We start from the raw sequence: 22,085 nt of genomic DNA, 5'->3' as shown, positions 1-22,085 counted from the left end.
TTAACTGTATGTCCTTGATGCCTGCACTACTACAACAGCTTTCTACTTGTTCTGCTACCTCGATGTACCCAATGCCAATTTAGCCTATGTACTGTAAAAAGAAAAAAAAGAAAAAGGAGCCCTGTTGGCACAGCGGTTAAGCACTCAGCTGCTAACCAAAAGGTTGGCAGTTCATACTCACTGGTGGCTCCATGGGAGAAAGACCTAGTGATTTGCTCCCATAAAGATTAAAAAATTACAGCCTAGAAAACCCTCTGGGCCGTTCTGCTCCATCACACGGGGTCACTATGAGTCGAAATAGACTCAGTGGCACCTAACAACAACAACAACTGTAAAAACAATAGCTTTTGTTTATTGAGCGCTAACCATATGCTGGGCATTGTGTTAGAGGATTTATACTCGTTATTTCACTTAATCTTCACAACAACTCATGAGGTAGCTACTGATATTCCCATTTTACAGATGAGGAGCCTGGGACCCAAAGAAGTTATTTGGCCCAGAGCAATAAGTGTTAGAGCCGTCATATTCCAAAGCCCGTGCTCTTAGCCCACTTAGCTGTATTGCCGTTTTCTCTCACACTACTACAGGCAGTACCCAGGTTACCAACACCTGACCAGTAGTTAAGAACCAACCCCCGCACAGCCTATTATATTAAAATTTGAGGTTCATACAATGGTTCCTAATAACAAAGGGGTGCTACTTTGTGATGTACATCACACATTATTATTATTATTACTGTATTATGTTAAAGAGGTTTTAGTGTATCTGGAAGTGTTTCTTTAATGTTTTTGATACACAGAAAGGTACACTATGTACAATATACTAAGACAAACATTTGACTAACTGACGTTAGATACAAACTGTACTTAACTGTTCTGACTTACAGATTCGACTTAAAGACAAACTCAAGGTGGGGGGGGTGTGGAATGGGACTGCCTGTAATACCCATTATTTGAAAACATTGCCAAAACATTTGGATGGCAGGAAAGCGTTAGTCGTGTGACATTTTTAGTGGAAGAGTTGAGTCAAGGCAGATCTTTGATCAGAATGGTGAAACAGGCCCTCACTATTTTATTTTGTGGTTTGTTTGACAGTTGCTTCTTAATTCAGATCTGCTTTAAATCTATTCTTGGAAGAAGCATCTTTTAAATTGTGTTTAGTAGATTCTAAGTGATACTCCAGTAAAATGTAAAGCTTCAAAAGAGCTTAACCCAATTGTTGGCCATTGCCAGGAAAATTGTCTGGTTTTGAGTTGCACCGTCTGTCCAGGCACACACACATACACCCAACAATGGAAGATTGGTGCACGTGTCTCTGACTCCTCGAGTACCTGCAAGTGTGTTTAGAAGTGAACGAATATTCAAGAAAGTAAAAGAAATATCCCTCAAGCCAAACTTACTGTCTTTTTTTGTAAACCTGATTTTCTTTCTTGCCTTTTGATCTTCTATGCTTTTACTCAAACGCAGACCTCAGCACTTGAGGTGTCTGTAATTGTTTCTTCTACTTTGGCCTTCACGTCCAAATCACAAATCACACCACATTCGGTTGACTGTTCATTTACAATGGCATTATATTTACCCACACTTTCTATTCCACAGTAGCCTTTCCATAGCAAACCCTCGTCTTCTCATGAGTGATCTGCAAAGTCTTCTAACACATTTCTTTACCTCCACTACCACCCTTGAAAATTCTTTTTCAATCACAGCCAGATTAATTTTTCTAAAAACTCTCTTTTATTGTTTTACTGACTTGCTTAAAAGCCTTCCATGGCTCTCCATTGCCAAGTGGATGAAGTTCAAACGCTTTTCCTTGGCATTCAAGGTTTTCACATCTGGCCCCAGCCTCCCTGGCCAAATTTACCTTCCTCCACAACTATCACACATGGGCCCTCGACTCCACCAGACGGTTCCCTGAACACGTCTTGTATATTAGATTACATCCATGTTTGAATCACTCTTGGTTTAAGAAAAGGCTCAGGGAACAGTTTTCATTTCACCACAATGAAGCTGTGGTTGATTTGAATTTTTTAATTTATAGAATTATTTACATGTTTTGATACTTTTAAAAAATAATGAACAATTTGCAAGAAGGGCACTGATCAAAAATTCAGAAAACAGTAAATGCTGGCAAGGCTGCAGGGAGCTGGAAACTCTTCTGCACTGCTGGTGGGAGTGTAAAATGGTACAATCACTACGGAAAACGATACAGTGCTTCCTTAGAAAGCTGGAGGTAGAAATACCGTATAAGCCCGTAATCCCACTCCTAGAATCATATCCCGGAGCAATAAGAGTCGTCACATCCTATGCACATCCATGTTCACTGCAGCACTATTCACAACAATAAAAAGATGGAAACAACCTAAGTGCCCATCAACAGATGAATGCATAAACAAATTATGGTACATAACACACAAAGGAATATTATGCGCAAGGGTGAAGAACCGTTGTGAAACATCTCACAACATGGATGAATCTGGAGGACATTATGCTGAATGAAATAAGTCAATCACGAAAGGGCAAATATTGTATGAGACCGCTATTATAAAAAGTCAAGAAAAGGTTTCACACAGAAGAAAGCAACCTTTGAGGTTACAAGGGATTGGAGGGAATCAGTAACTAGATAGTAGACAAGTGTTAACTTTGGTGAAGGGAAGTACAATATACAATATAGGGGAAGTCAGCACAACTTGACCAAGGCAAAGGAAGACACTTTGAGGAACACAAGGAAAAAAAAAAGAGAGAACCACAGTAAATACTGTAGCATATACAATACTACAGCAACAGTAAAAACAAACAGTAACTTACAAGCAGATATGTATGCTGAACAGGGGTAGGAGGACGTACAGGAGTATACCCATGTGCTTATATAGGTTAGGCTGTAGATTTTTTACACACACATAGTTGTATGTACAGCATGTATACTCATGTATATACTAGAGCACAAAGGGAGCACAGTCCTAGAAGCTCCCTAGACACATCCAAACACCAGGAAGGACCAAGTTTCTGGAGCTGAGGGCTGGGGGACGATGCTCTTGAGGGACATCTAGGTCAATTGGGATAACATAGTTCATAAAGAAATAATCTCTATCCTATCTTGATGAGTTTGTCTGAGGTCTTAAAAGCTTGTGAGCAGCCATCTGAGATACGGCTATTGGTGCCATCCCAAAGGAGAATGAAGAAAACCAAAGACACAAGGAAAATATTAGTCCAAAGGACTAATGAATGACATGAACCACAGCCTCCACCAGCCTGAGCCCAGAAGAACTAGGTAGTGCCTGGCTACCACCACCAACCACTGTAACAGGGATCACAATAAAGGGTCTTGGACAGAGCAGGAGAAAAATGTAGAATAAAATTCAAATTCACAAAAACAAATCAGACTTACTGATCAGACAGAGACTGGGGGAACCCTGAGACTACGGCCCCCAGACGCACTCCTAACTCAGAACTGAAGCCACTCCTGAAGTTCACCTTTCAGCCAAAGATCAGACAGGGCTATAAAATAAATTAATACAGATGAGGAACGTGCTTCTTAGATCAATCCGCTATAAAAAACAAAATGGGCAATATCTGCCCAAAAGCAAAGACGAGAGGGCAGGAAGGGACAGGAAAACTTGACGAATGGAAACGGGGAACCTGGGGTAAAAGGGGGAGAGTGCTCCATTGCAGGGATTGCAACCAATGCCACTGAACAATTTGTGTATAAATTTTTGAATGAGAAAATAATTTGCTCTGTAAACTTTCACCTAAAAAAAAAAAAAGCACAATAAAATTTTTTTAATTCAAATATATTTTAAAAAATGACGGTGTATGTTTTAGATAGGAGCCCTGGTGGCGCAGTCATTAAAGTGCTCAGCTGCTAACCAAAAGGTTGGTAATTCAAACCCAACAGCCGCTCCACAGGAGAAATGTGTGGCAGTCGGCTTCCATAAAGATTGATAGCCCTGGAGACCCTCTGGGACAGTTCTGCTTTGTCCTGTAGGGTCGCTACAAGTTGGAATCGACTTGGCTGCAGTAGATTTGGTTTGGTTTTTGGATGTTTTAGACTCTGGTCATCTCTGAGTTACAAACTGAACTACAGCCCAGGAATTTTGAGCACCTGACAGATGTTCTGTTGTTTGTCTGAATGGTAGCAAATATATTTGCCTTCTAACCACAAGATTGACAGTTCAAACCAAGCCAGGGCACCTTAGAAGAAAGTCCCGGCAATCCGCTTCCGAAAGGTCACAGCCGTGAAAACCCTACGGAGCACAGTTCTACCCTGCACACGTGGGGTCGCCGTGAGGAGGGGTCGTCTTGATGGAAACTGGTTTGGTTTTGGGTTTGGGTTTAGCCTTTCTTACAGATACCCAGTGACCCTGGATAAGTGTTAATTTTCTCATTTAACAGAGAAAGTGAAAAATCAAAATTGGCTTGTTTTTGTAGGCTTACTCGCTACACCACTCTAAAATAATGGTGTTCACACAGGCAAGTCGTCTTTTTAAGCACTCAGTCACAGTGGGGTGGTGGAAGGAGCACTAGACCTCAAGTCGGAAGATTTGGGATCCAGCTGAATGCCCTGTCATTTTGGGGAAGCCACTCAAGCTCTCTGACCTTCAGTTTCTTCATCCATAAAATTGAAAAAAATTTGTTTTCTAGGTATATGGGGAGAATTAAATCACGTAACTTAAAATCCATGGTGTCTTAGATTGGAAGAGACACGGTGATTGGTGCTGACCTTCTCACAGCTATACAACAACGTAACCATCCTTTCTGTGCTTATTCTGCCACAAAAGTCCCTCTCCTGAGACTCACACGTATTGCTCACACTTTGTTTTTATGTGTCTGTTAACTGTGAAATCACTCTTGGTCCTAATTCCACTTTTGAGACAACACTGAAACCTGGGGTCTTAACAATAGGCCAGTGACTTTGGTAAAAGCTAGGTAAAGGGCTGGGAATGCAAGGCTTGGAAAATTTAAGTTATTACACAGATTTTTTTTTTCTGTCTTTATTTCCTGTTCAAAATGCTGTTGCTTGCCTCCCAGTACTTTCTCCTATAAGCCAAGCGGCCTCAGACAGCATCACTGGAACGCCTGCACAGCCAGCAAGCCCTGTCCTGGTGACGGCAGGGTTTGGCCCTTTCCTCAGCTAATCTCGGTTATTCTTTTCAACACCTGCAGACAAGAGGAAAACCTTTTACTGGCACCAGTACTAAGGATGGGGATGATAATGAAGCAAATAAGAATAACCAGATGCACAATGCTTCCTCTTGCCAGAGTGGACATTTGTGGACTTTGTCCACAGCCTCTGAAAATCTCAGCCACCTTTAGACCATTGAGTCACTCATTCATTCCCGCTTTTATTTTTCTGTGGTGATCTGACAGGTTAAAGATTTCATCAATTCAGAGCTCCTAGCACAGTTATATTCTTCAGAGGACCAAAACACCCTGATGGAAGAGTCTGCTGAGCAGGCCCAGCGCCGGGATGAGATGCTGCGAATGTACCAGGCGCTGAAAGAAGCGCTAGTGATCATTGGTGACGTCAGCACTGCCACCGTGTCCACCCCTGCGCCGCCTCCAGTGGACGACTCCTGGATACAGCACTCTCGCAGGTAGGAAGGTGCTCCCCACCTCGCCGGAATCCCACTGAACTTATCCAATATCCTTTTCTAAGAGAGATTTCTCAAACTAGTAGGAACCTAAAGAAAAGAAGGAAAGAGAGATGTTTAAATTTAGGAATGAGAGGGCCAGATTATCATAACTCTGTTTAAAAATAAGCACAGTATATCCTTGCAATGGAATATCATGCAGCCGTTAAAAAGAAAAAGGTGGTTCTGTAAATACTGAAATGAAAAGATAGTCGAGTTCATGTGAAGTTTTTTTTTTTTTAAAAAAGTAAGTTGTAGAGTAGTGTGTATAATATGCTGCCATTTATGTACCAAGAAAAAGGAATTTATATGTAGAGAGAAAATATACATCTGTACATAGTAGAGCACAGTTAAAAGGACACACAGAAACTGCCACGGTGGTCATCTTCGCAGAACGAAAGGTGGGTGAGGGAACTTACTTTCCACCCTTTACTCTTTCGTACCTGTTGACTTTGGCAGCCTGTATCTGAATTACTCAGTTAAAAAAAAAAAAATAGTAATTTTTACAATTAGGAAGTTATAAAATATTTTTTCAGATGAATTCAGACATGAAGCAGGAGTGGGCAAATTGCTGTCTGTCTTTTTCCTCAGGTCACCCCCTCCAAGCCCTACAACCCAAAGGAGGCCAACACTAAGTGCTCCCCCCACGAGGCCCACATCCAGCCGAGGACCAGCTCCTGCCATTCCCTCTCCAGGCCCACACGCTGGGGCCCCCCCAGTCCCATTCCGTCCAGGCCCATTACCTCCTTTTCCCAACAGCGCTGACTCATTTGGAGCCCCCCCGCAAGTCCCATCTCGGCCCACGAGGGCCCCTCCCAGTGTTCCAAGGTAAGGAGTGGAGCAAAACAATGGCAGGGAGGCTCTATGGTTCTCTTCTTGTAGTGGGACAGACAAAACGGATTTGAAAAAGAAAACTGCGAAAATGTTATTAGGTGTGTTTGCAATATTCGCCCTAGAGGGGGATCATGGGGAAGTTGCTAAGCCTGTTGTACCATTTAAAGACCAATATGTGGTCAGTAAAGCCTCTCATTTATCAACTGGCACATACAAGATGGAACAAAAGAAAACTGGGTCCAAATGAATGGCATTTATAGGACTTAACTGAGGGCTTTGAAACAAAGGAGCTGTGGCTGGGCTGTGGTGTGACATCTGCTCAGTGTCGTGGGCCTTCTGTCTTACCAAAGGAATAATAGAAAACCACTGACTTCAAGGAGTATTACCCATCTGCCCTCTGAACTATGGTTCTTAAGCCCAATATTGTCAAGTTTAATATAAAAAAAAAAAAAAAAACTGTTGCCGTCAAGTCGATTCCAGCTCACAGCAACCCTAAAGGACAGAGTAGAACTGCCCCATAGGGTTTTTAAGGAGTTCTGGTGGATTCGAACTGTCGACCTTTTAGTTAGCCCCTGTAGCTCTTAACCACTACGCCACCAGCGTTTCCTAAACCTTAATGTAGCTGGAGTAAAATCTGGCTGTTTAATCTGCAATTGTTCAAAAACAAACAAAAAAAACTATGCATGCAGAATTTAACATTAGACATAATGATTGCTGTGTGTGATGACCAGCTGTGTGTAGGAAACAGAACATCCTGCATTTCAGTGACACATTTGGACACAATTATAAGCAGCTCTTCAGGCCTAAATGTGAAACAAAACAGCTAATAAGTAAATGCAACTTACTAGATTCTCATCTTCATACATTTACAGTCAAAATATATACAATGTGTAAACCCTGTAGATTCTTAAGTTAGAAGGCATTAAATTTTTTTTTTCCAAATTTAAAAAGGAAAGAAAATGAGCACATACAAAAAGTTAATTATTTAAAAAATCAATTCAGAGAATAAAACTATTCTCATGCTCCACGAAGGAAACCCTGCTGTATCTGTACTGTGAAAACGGAAGTGACTGGGGCTTTGAATGTGCCCACCCACCCATGAAGGTGCTTATATTTTCATTCTGATCTTCAGGTTGTGGGGTGTCTGAAGAGCAGGAAGGGGATCCTAAACTAGTAAACAGAGGGTGGCGTATTGGGAATAGCAGGAGGTTGGGAATCAGGAGAGCTTGAGTGCCGAAGGCCTCGGGCATCTCTTTCAGCTCTGAGCTGGGCCTCGGGCATCTCTTTCAGCTCTGAGCTGGGAGTTCCACATCTCTGAAATGGGGAGAAGTCAACAACAAGGCTGCTGTCCAGATCACATGAGAAGGAGTCTAATAAGCTGTAAAGCACGTGATTGTTACTAAGTGTTATCGTTTTGGTCCTCATTAAAGAGGAGATATGCCCTCTCAATCCTACTTATACCTATTTTTTCCCCTAAACTTAATAGGTTTGGCCTATAACATATTTGGAACTGAGCTAAACATCTAGTACTAATAGTGACAATAGCCAGCACATATTGTGCTCTTGCTGTTGTGCTGGGCGATGTCCTCAGAGCGCTACACAGACATTGTTTATTTAATGCCCACAACAGCCCAACAAGATAGATCTATTTTACGGATGAGGTGCCGAGGCTAAGCAACTTGCCCCAGACTGCTCGGCCAGTCGATAGTGGAGGTGGGATGGAATCCCCAGCAGGCTGACTCCACAGCCCAGGCTCCTAACCACTACACCAGGATTTCTCAGCCTTGGCAATACTGACACTTGGGACCAGATAATTCTGTTGTGGGTGGCTGTTCTGTGCATTGTAGGAAGTTGAGCAGCATCCCTGGCCTCTACCCATTAGATGTCAGTAGGCGCAGTTGTGACAACGGAAAAACGACTCCAGGCTTTGACAAGTATCCCCAGGAGGGGCAAAATCACCCTCCTCCCCGAGAGCCACTGTACTGTACTATTCAAAAGCACTTTACTCACTTGGGAAAAACGCACGCGATTTCATCAGTGAGCCCCGCTATAAGCGAGCTCAAATGTATTGGTTTAGAAAACCTCAGATTGACTGGGAAGGTGTCTGCCATTGTGCCAGGAAGGCATGGAGGCGACGGGGAGGAGGGGTAGGGTTGGGAGTGGGGAGGCGGAGTCGGTCCAGGAGCCTTGAAGTGGGCTATTTTGTCTGTTTCGCTGTCAGAAGGAACCAGAGCAACCTGGTGGTGCCTGTCCTCGGGAATGAACGTGCATGTCTTGTCTGCTCGCTTGGCTGCTTTACCTCTTAGTTTCAGATAAGCCAGCTTGCCAGAAGCCCTTCAAAAAATATCATCTTTTGAATGCTAAACTGATTTGTTAAGCGTGCTGGAGTCGCTGTTGGTATTTCTGAGCTCGCAGGCAGAAGGAGCCAGGTGGGAAATGGTAGCCTGTGCTGGGCAGCTGACTGGGCCACTGGCAGCAGAGCTGGAAAGCGGAGCCACCGGTTAACCTGCCGGCACTGGGGAACTTACAGCACAATGGTCGCATTATTCAAAGATTCTAGAATATTCTTGTTAGAGTCGGAGTTAACTTGATCTAGCCCTGCAAAGAGTCCCAAATGTAAAATTGAAAAGGGAGTAAAAGAGGAAAGTTGGTGGTTTTGTGCTGAGCCTTCAGTTTAAGTGCCAGTTCAGCACGTGGGGAGGGGAACCCCTCCGGGGAGGGGAACCCCTCCAAGCAGGGTCACCTGCGAGAGCGAGAAAGACTGTCAGGGTCCTTATGCCCATTAAAGCCCAGCTTCAGATGGAGACTTCTCACCACACAAAGTCTGTTTTTAATAAAAGCCAGAGCAGGAATCCTACCAAATGCAAGCCAGAAATGGGGTTTAAGATTTCAAAAAGAGAGAGAGGAAACGAAGGAAAGTAAAAGAGAAAGAAAGAAGCTGAGGGAAGTTCTTGCTGAAACGTTACCTTGTTCTATTTATTTATATCGTCCCTTTTCCCCCCCGTGATTGGCCTCCGTTTTCTCCATTAAAAACCGAAACAGTTGAAATGCCATTATCCATCATCTCCAGGAAAACAACCCTTAGCTTTCCAAGAAGGAAGTTTGATTTTTTTCCCCCCAAGTTCTTTGCTTTCTTAAGGGCCCTTTCTCCTCTCTTATCTGAAACCAGGAACTCGTAACGTGACAAGACAGCACAAACAGTGTCCTGCCAGCTCCCTGTTGGGCTTTAATATTACAAAGGCAATAACTGAACTTCTAGCGGCAAAGAGGTCTGCCATTCAGCACGTGCCTGTGCATGGCTTTCTAGTGGATAACTCACGGCTCTGTTAGCAAGCTGTGGTCTTGACTTTTAAGAGCATACGTACTTTCATTTTAACTCTATTCAAAGGTAACCAAAGCACTTAGAGTTGTACAGAAACCACGAGTGTCGTTATTACTCTTTCCTTCCACTTCAGTGTAAAGGGAGAGGAAGAGGGAGGAGGAGGTGGAGTCACCTTGGGCCCAGCTTTTCTCAGCTGCTCAGGCTGTCCTGGTTTACCTGCACCGAGCCCTTCAGTGAGGGAGCTGGGAATATTGCAGCCTACGTGCCTGTTTTAATAGTTCCACCTGAACTAGGGGGGCCTCTCTATCCATTCCTTACCACTATGGATCCTTCTGTCATTAGAAAGTGTGCACAGATCTGTGATTTGTGGGACACTTTCTATTGCCAGAATGTTTGGTTTGCCCCCTTCCCACTCATCCCCACCCAACTTCTCTGGAGGGGCTAAAACTCTGTTGTTTGAAAATCCCAGCCAGCCGTGTACTAGCTTAGGAAGATAAGCCTAGACACCACTGCCTCCTTAGAGCCCCTGTTCTCTTAACTGAAGATCCAAATCTTCACCAGACACTAACTTGAGGGCTGAGGTAGTTATTTTTGGTTACAGCTTCTTAAAACTAGTTAAGTGGGGATCACATCCTTTGACATTAACAGAACAAATTAACTGATTCAGAGTGTGTTTTTCCTGGCCACAACTGACTCTGGCATTATTTCACTCATTTGTCTTCTCTTCTCCCCATTCCTCGGACTAAGCTGTTTTGCAACGGTCAAAAGGGGACAAGGGTGGGAGGAAGGGTCTCTGTCCAAGGAAACGCAGACTTCATTTACCTCATCACTCAACCTTCAATTCAACCCACATGACCAAAAAAAAATTGAAAAATGGAACAACTTTCTTTTAACCACCCTTGTCCACCAAGTCTGATGATGTCATTTTAAAAAATGGCAAAAAATCACCAAGGGGTTTGACCTCTACTCGAGCTCATCTAGATGGCAGAAACACAGGGTGGAAACTGAGAAGAGCTTCATCCCAAGTCTCTGGGGAGCCATGTGGTAAGCCTGATGCCCTGTTCTACCTGCACAGCCCCATCAGCGTCAGGACCATCCCAGGGCCTCCTACCTGGGCCCAGCCTGGCTCACGCGGTTTCCATGACGTTACACGAGCGTCTTACCCCAATCCCACATTCTCAGTCATTTCTTCTGAAATCAACCACCCCCAAACACATATAAGCCCCTCTATGTAAAGAGACAATTAACGCACCCTTTTTTTTTTCTCTCTCTCTCTCTTTTCAGAGATAAAACCACTTGGTTCTCCTTATAATTTACTTTAATCCTGTCTTAAGTGTTTGAGCTTGATGGCCTGCAATGTTTTATCTCTTTTACTTAAATTCTGTGTTGATGTCATTTACAATGAGTACAGAATTCCTTTCACTTAGGGATAAGGTCTCCTTGTTTTGTTTCTTTCCAGCCAGTCCCCCAAATTTTGAGTAAGGACAAACCCACGGTTGTTATGAGTGTGTCATTGCATCCCTAACATCAAGGTTTGGTGCCATGAAGGATGAAGCTGCAGAGCCTTGAAGCCGTGGGCTAAGGGTGTATGGACGATTAAGCAACTGCTGTGACCAGCCTGCGTCTGCCGCCCCTCGGCCACGCGCTGGACGCTCCCTGGCTCCCTCCCTCCCGCAGCTCTCTCAGATTGTGACTTCTTTTAGACACTGAGTGTCGCTTGGACCACTGATGAATTCTTCTTGTAATTTCTGCTCTCAGCCTTGAGCTTTCTATTCCACTAGCTATCCTCCCCCTTTCAAGAACAAATAAATTTGTAATTAGGTATTCTGATATTCAGGGAATTTTTTTTTTTTTTTTTTTAGCAACTGGATTTCAAAGTCAAGCAAAGATTTTTAAGAGTATAATTGCCAAGAATCAAAACAAATTGAGGATTTTCTTTCTGATTCTTGATATTTTCAGCGCTTCACCAGGCTAGTGTGTGACAGAATTTGTGACTGAGACCCCAGATGCAGTTAACAGTTTGTTGCAGGTTTAAAATGAGCTGTCATGACGCTTAATGTACTTCAAGGAAAACAGAAATTCAGTCACATGCTGTTTACTAAAGAAAGTGTCCAGTTGAACTTAAGCCCCTCAGTTAAATATCCCATCAAAAGCCTCATTAGAACTCCATTATGGTTCTGGTTGTAACGTAGTATTTCACTGAGGTGAATCCGTGGTTAACGTCAAAGTTTCTCATTCTTCGGGTCTTGGTTTCAATCTGGTTTAAGTGAAAGTAAAATTAGTTTGGTGGTTTCCTCCTTGGGTCTAGCAAGCTGGAGCCTACTTGACACAAACATCCCCACCCTCCCACAGTAGAGAATGACTGGCAGTTTGTTTAGGCGAGGCCTGGGAACAGAACTGCCAGCGTTCCTAAGGTCAGAATCAATCCGGGAGCTTTGCAGACGCATCAGGTAGACTTCAGATTGTCTTTCAGGTTTCTGTGTATCCCTGACTTTGCCAAACATCCAATGTCGGATGGAAAAGAAAAAAGGGAAGGGTGGGGGGGTCCAGGTCAGGCAAGATGGGAGCAACGTAAATGCAGACGGCCGGCCGGCAGCAGTAAACGTAACAGGCTCCGCTTTAGCCCCGTGGAAGCCGGCCTTCGGCTAACCAAGTACAACTGCATCCATGTCCCGTGACAAATAATATCAAATAGCTGGGTCGTTGTTCTCTTTGGGGCTCTGCATTTCTGCTGTCGAAGGGAAAGCCGCTTCAAGTTTCGGGGTACCCAGCCCTGCCCTGGGCTTCACCTGAGCAATAGAGAGCCGAGACGGGAGTCTGGCAGGGGGGCCGCTGGCCAGTGAAAAAGGCACAAACGGTTATTATTCTTCCTGTGGCCATCCAGCAGCAAATTGTCACCAGCTGGAATCTGCTGAACGTTCCTATATAAAAGTTGGTGTCAGCTCAAAGACAAGAAAAAAAATTCTCCCCATTGTAAGCAGACAGCTCTGTAGACACACACAGGCTAGCACTTGGATTTCATCACCGCCCCCTGTGGTCCCTCACTGTGAGCAAAGACTTCACGTGTAGACGGTTACCGTCAGGTGATGGGTCAGGGCACACCCTGAGTCAGGGCTCGGTCACCTCTAGATCTCGTCCAGGCACCAAATGCAAGAATGGGCTGCCGGAGTGTCCTCCTTTCCCTCTGACTTATCAGTTACAGGAAAGATGAGAAGCAAAAGTTAAGTCACGCTTAAGGCTTTAGCCTATGACAGCCAGGACCTTCACAAAGAAAATGTAAATATTGCATCTTTCACTCAGGGCGTGCCTTAAATGCTTATCTCGGGCAATGAGAGAAAGGAGTTAAGGATTTAGCTGAGGGTTTGGTGGCTTTTGTCTGCTTATCGTAACTGCATTGCTGCTCAGATGTAGAATTCTGAAACGCCCGACACTGAAGTCCTTTAGCTTATTCGTGCCAACATACTGTAAGCATTGTCAGGGGAGCCTCTGCCTCTAAACACATATTTACACCCTTCAGTTGCCAGATGAAATCCATCTGGCTTACCAAACATTGTTTCCAAAAGCATATGACACTTTAGGTTCTGGCCAAGGTTTTAGAAAGCGGGGTGGGGGCAGTGTTGGAAGGGAGAATGTGCAGGCGTGAGTCAGGATTGTAGCAAAATTCCTAATTACTCATAATCAGTGGCAAGGCCATTACTCAGAAACAGAGGGTTCTCAGGCTTCACGAAGTCAGCATTGTCCGCGTGAGGAGTCGTTTTAAACACTGAAAAATAGGACAAGGTGTCAATATTCTTGCTGATCTTGTGGGAACCCCGGGAATGTGCGAGATTAATATGAAATTGAGAAATAAACTGCATTTCTTCCCTTCTCTTCTGGTGAATCCACATGCATGTTGTGGCCACAGTATTAGTGTTTAGATGAAGTCCAGGTCACATGGCAACTCTCTACACAGGCCAGAGTCTAAACCCACAGTTAGCAAGTGCCCTAATTTCTTGAATGATTTTGGAACTATTCCCATCGGCACTAGCAAATGTCCACTCCTATTTTCCAGTCAAGCAGCCCTGGTGGCACAGTGGTTAAGTGCTCAGCTGCTAACCGAAAGATCTGTGGTTCGAACCCACCAGCCACTGAGAGAGAAAGATGTGGCAGTCTGCTTCCATAAAGATTGCAGCCTAGGAAACCCTGTGGGGCAGTTCTACTCTGTCCTGCAGGGTTGCTATGAGTCAGAATTGTGGTAAAATTCTTAATTACTCATAATCTGTGGCAAGGCAGTTACTCAGAGAATTCTAAATCTTCCTGAAGTCGAACATTTTTCCCCACTGGGAGTTCAATGCTGAAAAATAAGAGACAGTGTAAATACTCTTCTTGCTGATCTTAGGGGAACCCAGAATAATATGAAATTTAGAAATAAGCTCCGTGTCTTACCCTCTTTTTGGCGGAAGGGATAATGGCAAGTTACAAGGGCTGTGAACCAACTTAAAGGGAGATTAAGTTAAAGACCTGAATCACCACCACCGAGACAGACCATCACACCAGCATCCCCAAGCATCTCTGGCGGTTTTGAAAACTAAGCAGAGGTGAGGCAGTGCAAGGAGACCCTAGGTGGCTTTGCATAGGATCTGGGCTATTATCAATGGAAAAGACCTTATTTTATAATCCAGTAGCCCAGTTGCCTCACACCGTGTGAATACCACCTGTATTTGGTTTCAGATTTTCATGAGGCATCATCAACTAAATGTATTTTCAGCCTGTTTACTTAAATCAGTAACACTCATTTGAGGTATGTTGTTTATCTCAAAAGATAAGTACACATCCTCCTTCATGTACACTGAGACCTCTTAGGAAAGCAGGAGAAGAAAACGATTTTTGAAATCATGTTGAAACTCAGAGTCAGTACCATGTGTATTTTTTTAAGTTTATATTAGGATTATTCTCAAAGCCAATTTTAAGAGTGAATGAAATTTTTCCCTCAAGGAAATCTACTCTTAGGATTGTGCTCAAGGGCCTTCGCCAAGTAAGTCTGCACCGCAAGACCACCATTCATGGAGGAAAAGCTACAAAAACTCATGGCACCATCTGCTTATTTTTAAAACAACTAGAATTCCTTTTTGGTTGTCAGTAGTGTTGGAAAATATTTTAATAACTAAAAGAATAAAACTTCACATGAGGCAAATTCTACCTTAATTATTGCCTCTTGGGGTGGAAAATTAAGGAAATGTCAGTGTATGTACTAACTGGAAAACCCACTGCAGTAACCTCCCTCCACACACCTAGATCTAAAGTCAGAATAAAACCCATGTTCTGCATGTCATTTGAGTTAAAGCAAACTTGTAGTCTTAGCTCTAATAACAGTAGCATCCAGGTACTCAGGACTAAAATTAGTGGACCAGAAATATCCCCCTGATTCATCCATCAATAGGCTTTGATGAATTTACTTAAATGCACCACAGTTCCATTTATGAATCTGTAATGACGGCTGTTGATACGGTGGCCTGATTTGTTTTCATGTTCAAACACTCCACGTCACCTCATCGCCACCTCAATACTTGGAAACTATATGGTGTATCGAAAACTCATCTTAAAGCACATTAAAAAAAAAAATTACCTTTGAGTAAATATGTTGAAATATTGGTTCTCGTCTTTCCTTAAAAAGTTGATGTATGATTGATTACGTCTTATAGATTTCCTTCGTTTTTCTGTCCCCAACTCCTCCAACCCAGGCCCTTTCTCACCATGTGGCTGTTTAATATATATTGTTCACTCAGGCCCCTAGGTGACCGAACAATGCACAGGGCGGTCATGCCAATAACCATGGCTACAGTAGTGTTCCAAAGCCCCCTCCCTGAAGAGCAAGAACTTTCAGCAAAATATATTTGAGGGTCACACAGAATCTGTGCAATTTAGAAATACTTTCCTAGTCTCCGCAGATTGTTCATAGTTTTCAGTTAAAATGTTATTTTTTTATCATTAAAGTTTGCAATTCTAATTTTTTCTATGAGTTTCAGATCACTTATTAAATGCAAGTGCATTTTGCCATGTGAAAATGTGTAGGTGTAATAGCGAAGGCTCAGCAAGTAATGTTCCGTTAGAAAAGCAAACTTTTAGAAATCCCCCCCTCACGGCTTTCTCACCGCACCCCCGCTCCGTACCCCCGTCCCTGTGACTCCCCTTGTCTCTCAGCGGGGCCCTACACCTTTAATTACTTATGTCAGACACCTGCCTTCTCACGGTGCTTGGCAGGCCAGCAGGATGAAGTCATGATCAGAAGAAAATGTTCCGGTTCTTTAGCATCACCCATGGACATCGCTATTCCAAACAGTTCTTTGAGGATGAGAACTCAGCTGCCTTGGGATCCCTTGGCCTAGTGTTCTCTAGGAGTGTGGAGGGACAAAACTGTAAACTTTCTTGATCCCTTCTAGAATAATCAAAATATAGATGGTATCTGCCTCTGCCTGGTCTTTCAGTGTTGTTTGTTACTGGTTAGACGTAAGTGGGAATGGAGGCCGTTCATTTATGAACGTTTCGGGTGTACTTTCCCTGAATCCAGCCGTCTTTTAAGCACAGGCTCCTCTGGTCCTACGGCAGTGTTTTCCTGAGAGCATATTTTGTAGCCTATTTCTCCCGGATGATGGCAGTTTTTGTAAGACGGATGCCTAGAAGACATATGGTTTTCATAGATTTTTCCGTCTAGACTAGCTTTATTTAGTGACTTTTGGTCTGAATTGGTCTAGTTAAAGTTTCTGTAGGAGCTTGTATAAAAATTTTAAATGTGGGCATACCATTAAGGTGTAAAACAAAAAGTTTGACTTCTTACTGGCGAGAGATTAAAAGGAGTTGGTTGAAAATTTCCTTCAGGTTAAGTAATTTTGATCATCGTGGGTTCCACCCCCACAGCGCCGTCCAGGATGGAAGCCTTGCCCTAAAGCTCCGGTGACTGTTAAACTCATATAAGCCTCGGTGTTTTCCTGAGTGAATTCTTTGTGTCCCGGTTGGTGTGTGCATGTTAGAAAGCTCCAACTCTTTCTGCAGACTCTTTATATGGCCCAGGAGAGATGTGATTCCTTACCCTTTTAGCACCAATTTTTACAAACCCAGCATTTTCTCTCATTTTAAAAAAGAGTCCCCATTATGTTCTAAGAACTATCCATGTGGGATCAAAGTGACAACAGCAACTCGAAAGATGAGATAGGAACCTTAGGGGGCAGTGGTTTATGTTAATGAGGGAGGAGGGTGAGAATGGGTGCCCAACTTGAAAGCTGTAATCAATGTCACTACGTTGTACATGTAGAAACTGTTGAATTGGTGTACACTTTGTGTGTATATGCCCAACAGCAACGAAATAAACAAAATTCAGAGGAAAAATAAAAAGGTGTCGGGGGGGGGGGCGGTTTAGAGGTAACAGTGGAATTGAAAATAATGCTCCAGGCAGAGGGAGCAGTGCATGAAGTGTGGTGTTCATTCATATTATAGCGGAGTTTTTTCATTTGTCTGAATAAGGTACAAATAAGTAGATAGGCAGAAATCTGTAAAGAAAGATTGGGCCTAGAGGATATTAGAAGTAAGGCTGCCAGCTTGGAATTAAATCAGCAAGCCGTCAGAAATCGCAGGCTGTTTATGAGAGGGTGAGTGACGTGGTTATGGCTTCTCTTCAGAGCAGTCACCTGGTAGCTGTGATGGGCTGTAGAACTGGGGGGCTTCAGGGCCACTGCAGTCATCTGAGGCCTGAACAGACAAAGGGAGCAGGGATGGATGGGAGAATGATGGCGGAGGGAGAATGACTCTGTAACTTACTGGGAGAGACGAGGCAAAGACCGTAGAAGAACTGAGCCACAGGGAAGGAGTTGATTATGGGAAATTGGGACATCAAAGAAGGAACAAAATTAGTCAAGGAGAGGGATTTCATGGGTTCAGTTTTAGGTATCTGAACTTTGAGGTATTGTTGGGCCAATGTCAATGTGTGGTTCTGGTGAGACAATACCACTAAGAATGCACATTTGGGAGTTTTCTGCAGGAAGGTGATAATTGAAGCCCAGGGAGAAGATGCTTTTCTGAAGAAAGCAGAGAAAGAGGAAAGAGGACCCAGGCCAGGAGCCTACAGAATATTTCCTCTGGGGCTGGGGAGGGGGGATGAGTAGGAGAAGGGAGGGGAATCAGCAAAGGAAATGGCACAGTAGTCACCCAAGAAGTGAGAGGGGAACCAAGAGACCACGGGCAAGTTTAAGGGAAGGGGTGATATCATGACTTCACAGTGGTACAAATTTGTCCTTACCAGGATGAAATGCCTCATCAGCCACCCCCAAAATCACACAAGGCAGTCACAGAACAACGTGGCCCCATTCTTACAGTCCTTTGTTGAAACTCAGACATTTAGGGTTTTCCTTGACAATTTAAGAAGTAGGTGGACTCTGATATATTTTCACCCAATATAAGTTCTTATTCTTCATAGATGAAACTATGCCCTCCAAATCTATATTTTTATTCTCCAAATGAATTATTGGCCACTTAAAATCCTATGCTTAAGTATAAGAATGTAAAGGAGGGACATGGCCTTAAAGTAGGGTTTAAATGTGTGCTACACAGTCCTCTTTTTCAGAACCTGAGGAGTCCCGTTTCATTTGGAGTAACAAACTCTCTTTTATGTAATAATATTTGTTATTTGTGTCGATTCGAAAGTATAGCAATTGTTCATTATGAAAAATTTTAATAAAACAGAGAAAAGCATGAAGAAGAAATACAATCCACCCCAAATTCTACCACCCAGAAATAATTTCTGTTTATATTTGGTTTCTATTATTCCAGTCTTTTTTTTGTTGTTGTTGTCTATTCCCTTACATACTGTTTTGGAAAAATCTTTGTGCGTGTTTTTAGAAAACTGGCCTATTATTAAATCTTGTTTTGTAATCTAAATCTTTCCTTAACAATACATTTTGAATGGTACGTCAGAAAAATAGCATAGAAATATCTAATACATACAAAAATTTTTTTAAGAGTCCCGACAAGCCACGGAGTAAGGGAGAGTGAACCATAGGAATTCCCGAGTGCCTTCAGCCAACAGTGAAAATTCACTTTTAAAACGCAGTCAAAGATTCATTCGAAAACACTATCACACTTTAAGAGGGAAAGAATAACTTCTCGACTTGCCTATAAATCAGCCTTTTCCTCCCCTTTTTAAGAGCTGACACCACAAATCTGGGCCCAGTTTAATGCCTCCGAACCAGGAGATGGCAGGAGGGAGAAAACGTGGACCCTGCCCCCTCCACCAGTACCATCACTTGGCTTTGCACGAAGCGTTTAATTGGACTTGGTCAAACATCTGCTCACTGACAGGGCAGCTTGCAGAGCACACTGCCTCTCTTGTTTGTTTTTCTCTGTTTGTATTTCTCCGTTTGCTTTGAAACTTTGTTTTTGACATTTGAGCGCTAAGACATGTTAGAGCTCCCCCTGCTGAAATTTTTTTTAAATCACTGGGATCATAATTAGGAAACAGTAACTCTTTGTCTCCATTTTACCAGTTGGACTGATAGAAGTGACCAGAAAGATACCAGGTGGTGCTTTTTAAACTGGCCTCTTAATTCAGCAGGTATCATGAACAGGCAGAAATGAGGTGTGGGTACAACACAGGTCCTCTCTAAGTCAAACTCCTCATGATCACTTTTTGTTTTAAAAAGAAATGGACAGTAAACTTTTTTTTATCAGTGTTTCTAATTTCCTATTTCCCCTCTCTGAGGTAAATATATACCCACATCCTGGTCACTACCCATGCCTGAAAAGTTCTTGCTCTCTCAAAAAGGGGTATAAAAGCCTTTCCATCTTCCCAAAGCAGAAATGAATTTTACAGTTTTATACGCAGATTCGAAGTCTTGCCTTTTCCCTCCCTATCCTTGATTCTGTTTCTTCTTCTCCTTGACTTTATGATGACAAAGGAATGTACACCTTAGGGTATGAGTTTGCCTCTCACTCTGGTTGGCAGCTAGTTCTCAGCACCTCCTTCCCACCCTCTCTTTTTTCCATTTCCTCTCCTGCTTGGCCCAGCTGGCAGCAGTCTGCCTCCCCATCTCCCCTGTGCCTGGGGTGGGAGTGAGGGGAAACAGAGAAAGAAGAGGCCAGAAGCATAGAAGAGGGTCACAAATCGTTTTACTTCATCCACCATCAACAGATAGGTGAAGTTTCTACAGAATGTAAGCTCTTGGAGGTCACCTTGGGAATTTCCCAAACAGGAAGGGAGAGAGGGTCGGAGGGAGGGAGGAAGAAGGGAGGGTAGGAAGAAAGAAGGAGGGAAGGAGGAGGGGGAGGGAGAGAGGGAGGGAAGGATGGAAGGAGGGAGGGAGGGAAGGATGGAAGGAGGGAGGGAGGGAAGGATGGAAGGAGGGAGGAGGAAGGGAGGGAAGGATGGAAGGAGGAGGGAGCAGAGAGAGGGAAGGGAGGGAGAGAGGGACAAAGGAGGGAGGAAGAGAAAGAGGGAGGGAGGAGGGAGAAAGGAAGGAGGAGGGAAGGAGCAAGGAGGGGAGAGGAAAGGAGGGAGGGAGAGAGGGAAGAAGGAAGGAGGAAGAGACGGAGGGAGGAGGAAGGAAGGAGGGGAAAGAGGGAGGAAGGAGGGAAGGAAGGAGGAGGAGGAGGGAGGGAGGAATCATTAGAAAGGACTGCCTAGCTTTGTTCAGTAGCCATGTGCTTGTAAGTCTTTTTTAAAATATCACCTCCTTTCTCTGTGTGTAGTTTTGTCAACACTGTATTCCTCTTACCTTCTGCTTCTGTGTGTCTCTTTTAGTTGGTTCCTCTCCCCATCTTACCCGTTGTTAATGACAGAGTGCAGGGGCCAAAATATTACAAAATTAATCTGAAAAGTAATGCTTTTCAGACATCAAATTTAATACAGACAAAAATCCTCTAAGATATCCAGTTTATAAATTAAGGTTTGGGGCAAACAAGTAGTTTTGGTGCTTGTGATAAAGAACGACACTTGGTTTCTCAAACAGACAGTACCTTTTCTAGCTTTCTTTCCTTTGCACATACTATTTCCTGTTCCTGAAGTGCCAGTCCCCGCAACCTTTCTGGAAGTCCTTCTAATCCCCCAGCCTCCTTCCACCTCCAGGTCAGGTGTCCCCAAAAGCCCTTGAGCACAGTCCTGTCACAGCACTCCTCTTCTTCCTGTCTTTGTTTGCTTGCCTCTCTCCCCAGCTAGACTAGAAACTCCTTAGGAGCAGTGAGGGACTGTCTTCCTTTCTGCATCCTGACTCTTGATACAGTGCCTGGCACATAAGCCGGGCTTACTGAGGGGATGAAAGGATACAAAATGAGGTGCTTGCAATGCTTAATCAAAATTAGCTTATGAATTAGTCCAATGTTTAGTGTATTTTAAGAGCCACTTAAAACACAAACACCCCTTCTCTTGTTCTGTTCTATTGAAAACCTTGCCAGGGTGAATGCTGTCATAAACTTCTTGCAGACTGTAAACCGAGCAGAGTTCATCAGGGCAAATAAATCATCCTTTAAACTCCCTTTTTGCCGCAACCACGGAAGTGGGCACGTCTGTACCATCCCTTTGGGTAAAATCCAAGTTAGATATTTAAGACAACGTAAAGAAAGTGTGACAAAGTAGATTATATTACCATTTATCTCAGAGGCTAGTTTATACAGGATATTATATGTTTGTGTGTATCACAGATAAAAATTGGGGACTCTTTTTCTTCTTATGTTCGTATATCAGATTTCATGAATTGATTCATACTTTCCCAGTGACATAGATTATAAAATTATGGGTTCATTTTCACAGGGGAAAGAAATGTTGGCTCTAATATACAACAAGAATCACATTAGAGAATTCCTTAAACCTTTTAAATGACTCCAAGTCCTATGTTCTTTCCAACATTTACTGTAAACTGTTCTTGGACAATATTGGCTCACTTTTCCTAAAGCTGAAAAGGCCAAAATATGCTGGATAGCATCGTATAGTATTTTTGACGAGAAATTAGAAAATATCTTCCATGTGGACAAAGTCATGACTGTTAAAGGATTTTTCTCAAGTTAGCCTCATACCTTCTAGTTATCCAAAATCTGCTTATCGAATGGATACTCAAAATAAGAAGCAAGCCACAAACACAGTGTTGAAATGTATAATACCGTGTCCCACAATCTGTTCTCTCAGGGCAGACGTTCACAAGAGGAAGGAAAGGTCCTGGATCAGAAGGAGCTGCCTTTCCATTCCACCTAGAAGGGCACTCTGAGTCAATCCACTGATTCCTACTTACCGAAGTACTAGTTGGGACACTCCCCTCTCTTGGTGTTGGGACAGCAATACATTGTCTT

The 22,085-nt window shown here is 43.3% G+C and overlaps 1 protein-coding gene across 4 annotated transcripts in view; it reads left to right on the top strand.

The window, feature by feature from the left end:
• Positions 1–22,085, top strand: part of DNM3 (dynamin 3) — a 188,852-nt gene that overhangs the window by 149,059 nt on the left and 17,708 nt on the right. For 3 of the 4 annotated variants that reach the window (XM_023554244.2, XM_023554243.2, XM_023554242.2), the window contains exons 4-5: positions 5,364–5,590; positions 6,218–6,454. In XM_023554244.2, coding sequence (XP_023410012.1) covers positions 5,364–5,590; positions 6,218–6,454 — 464 coding nt within the window. Of the gene's footprint in view, positions 1–5,363; positions 5,591–6,217; positions 6,455–11,241; positions 11,613–22,085 lie in introns of those variants that run through there. The other variant, XM_023554245.2, reaches the window with a different exon arrangement.

Source organism: Loxodonta africana, chromosome 3 (assembly GCF_030014295.1).
Source record: "Loxodonta africana isolate mLoxAfr1 chromosome 3, mLoxAfr1.hap2, whole genome shotgun sequence".
Classification (NCBI taxonomy): domain Eukaryota; kingdom Metazoa; phylum Chordata; class Mammalia; order Proboscidea; family Elephantidae; genus Loxodonta; species Loxodonta africana.
The sequence above is the reverse complement of the archived record's forward strand: the minus strand, read 5'-3'. Positions and strand labels throughout refer to the sequence as shown.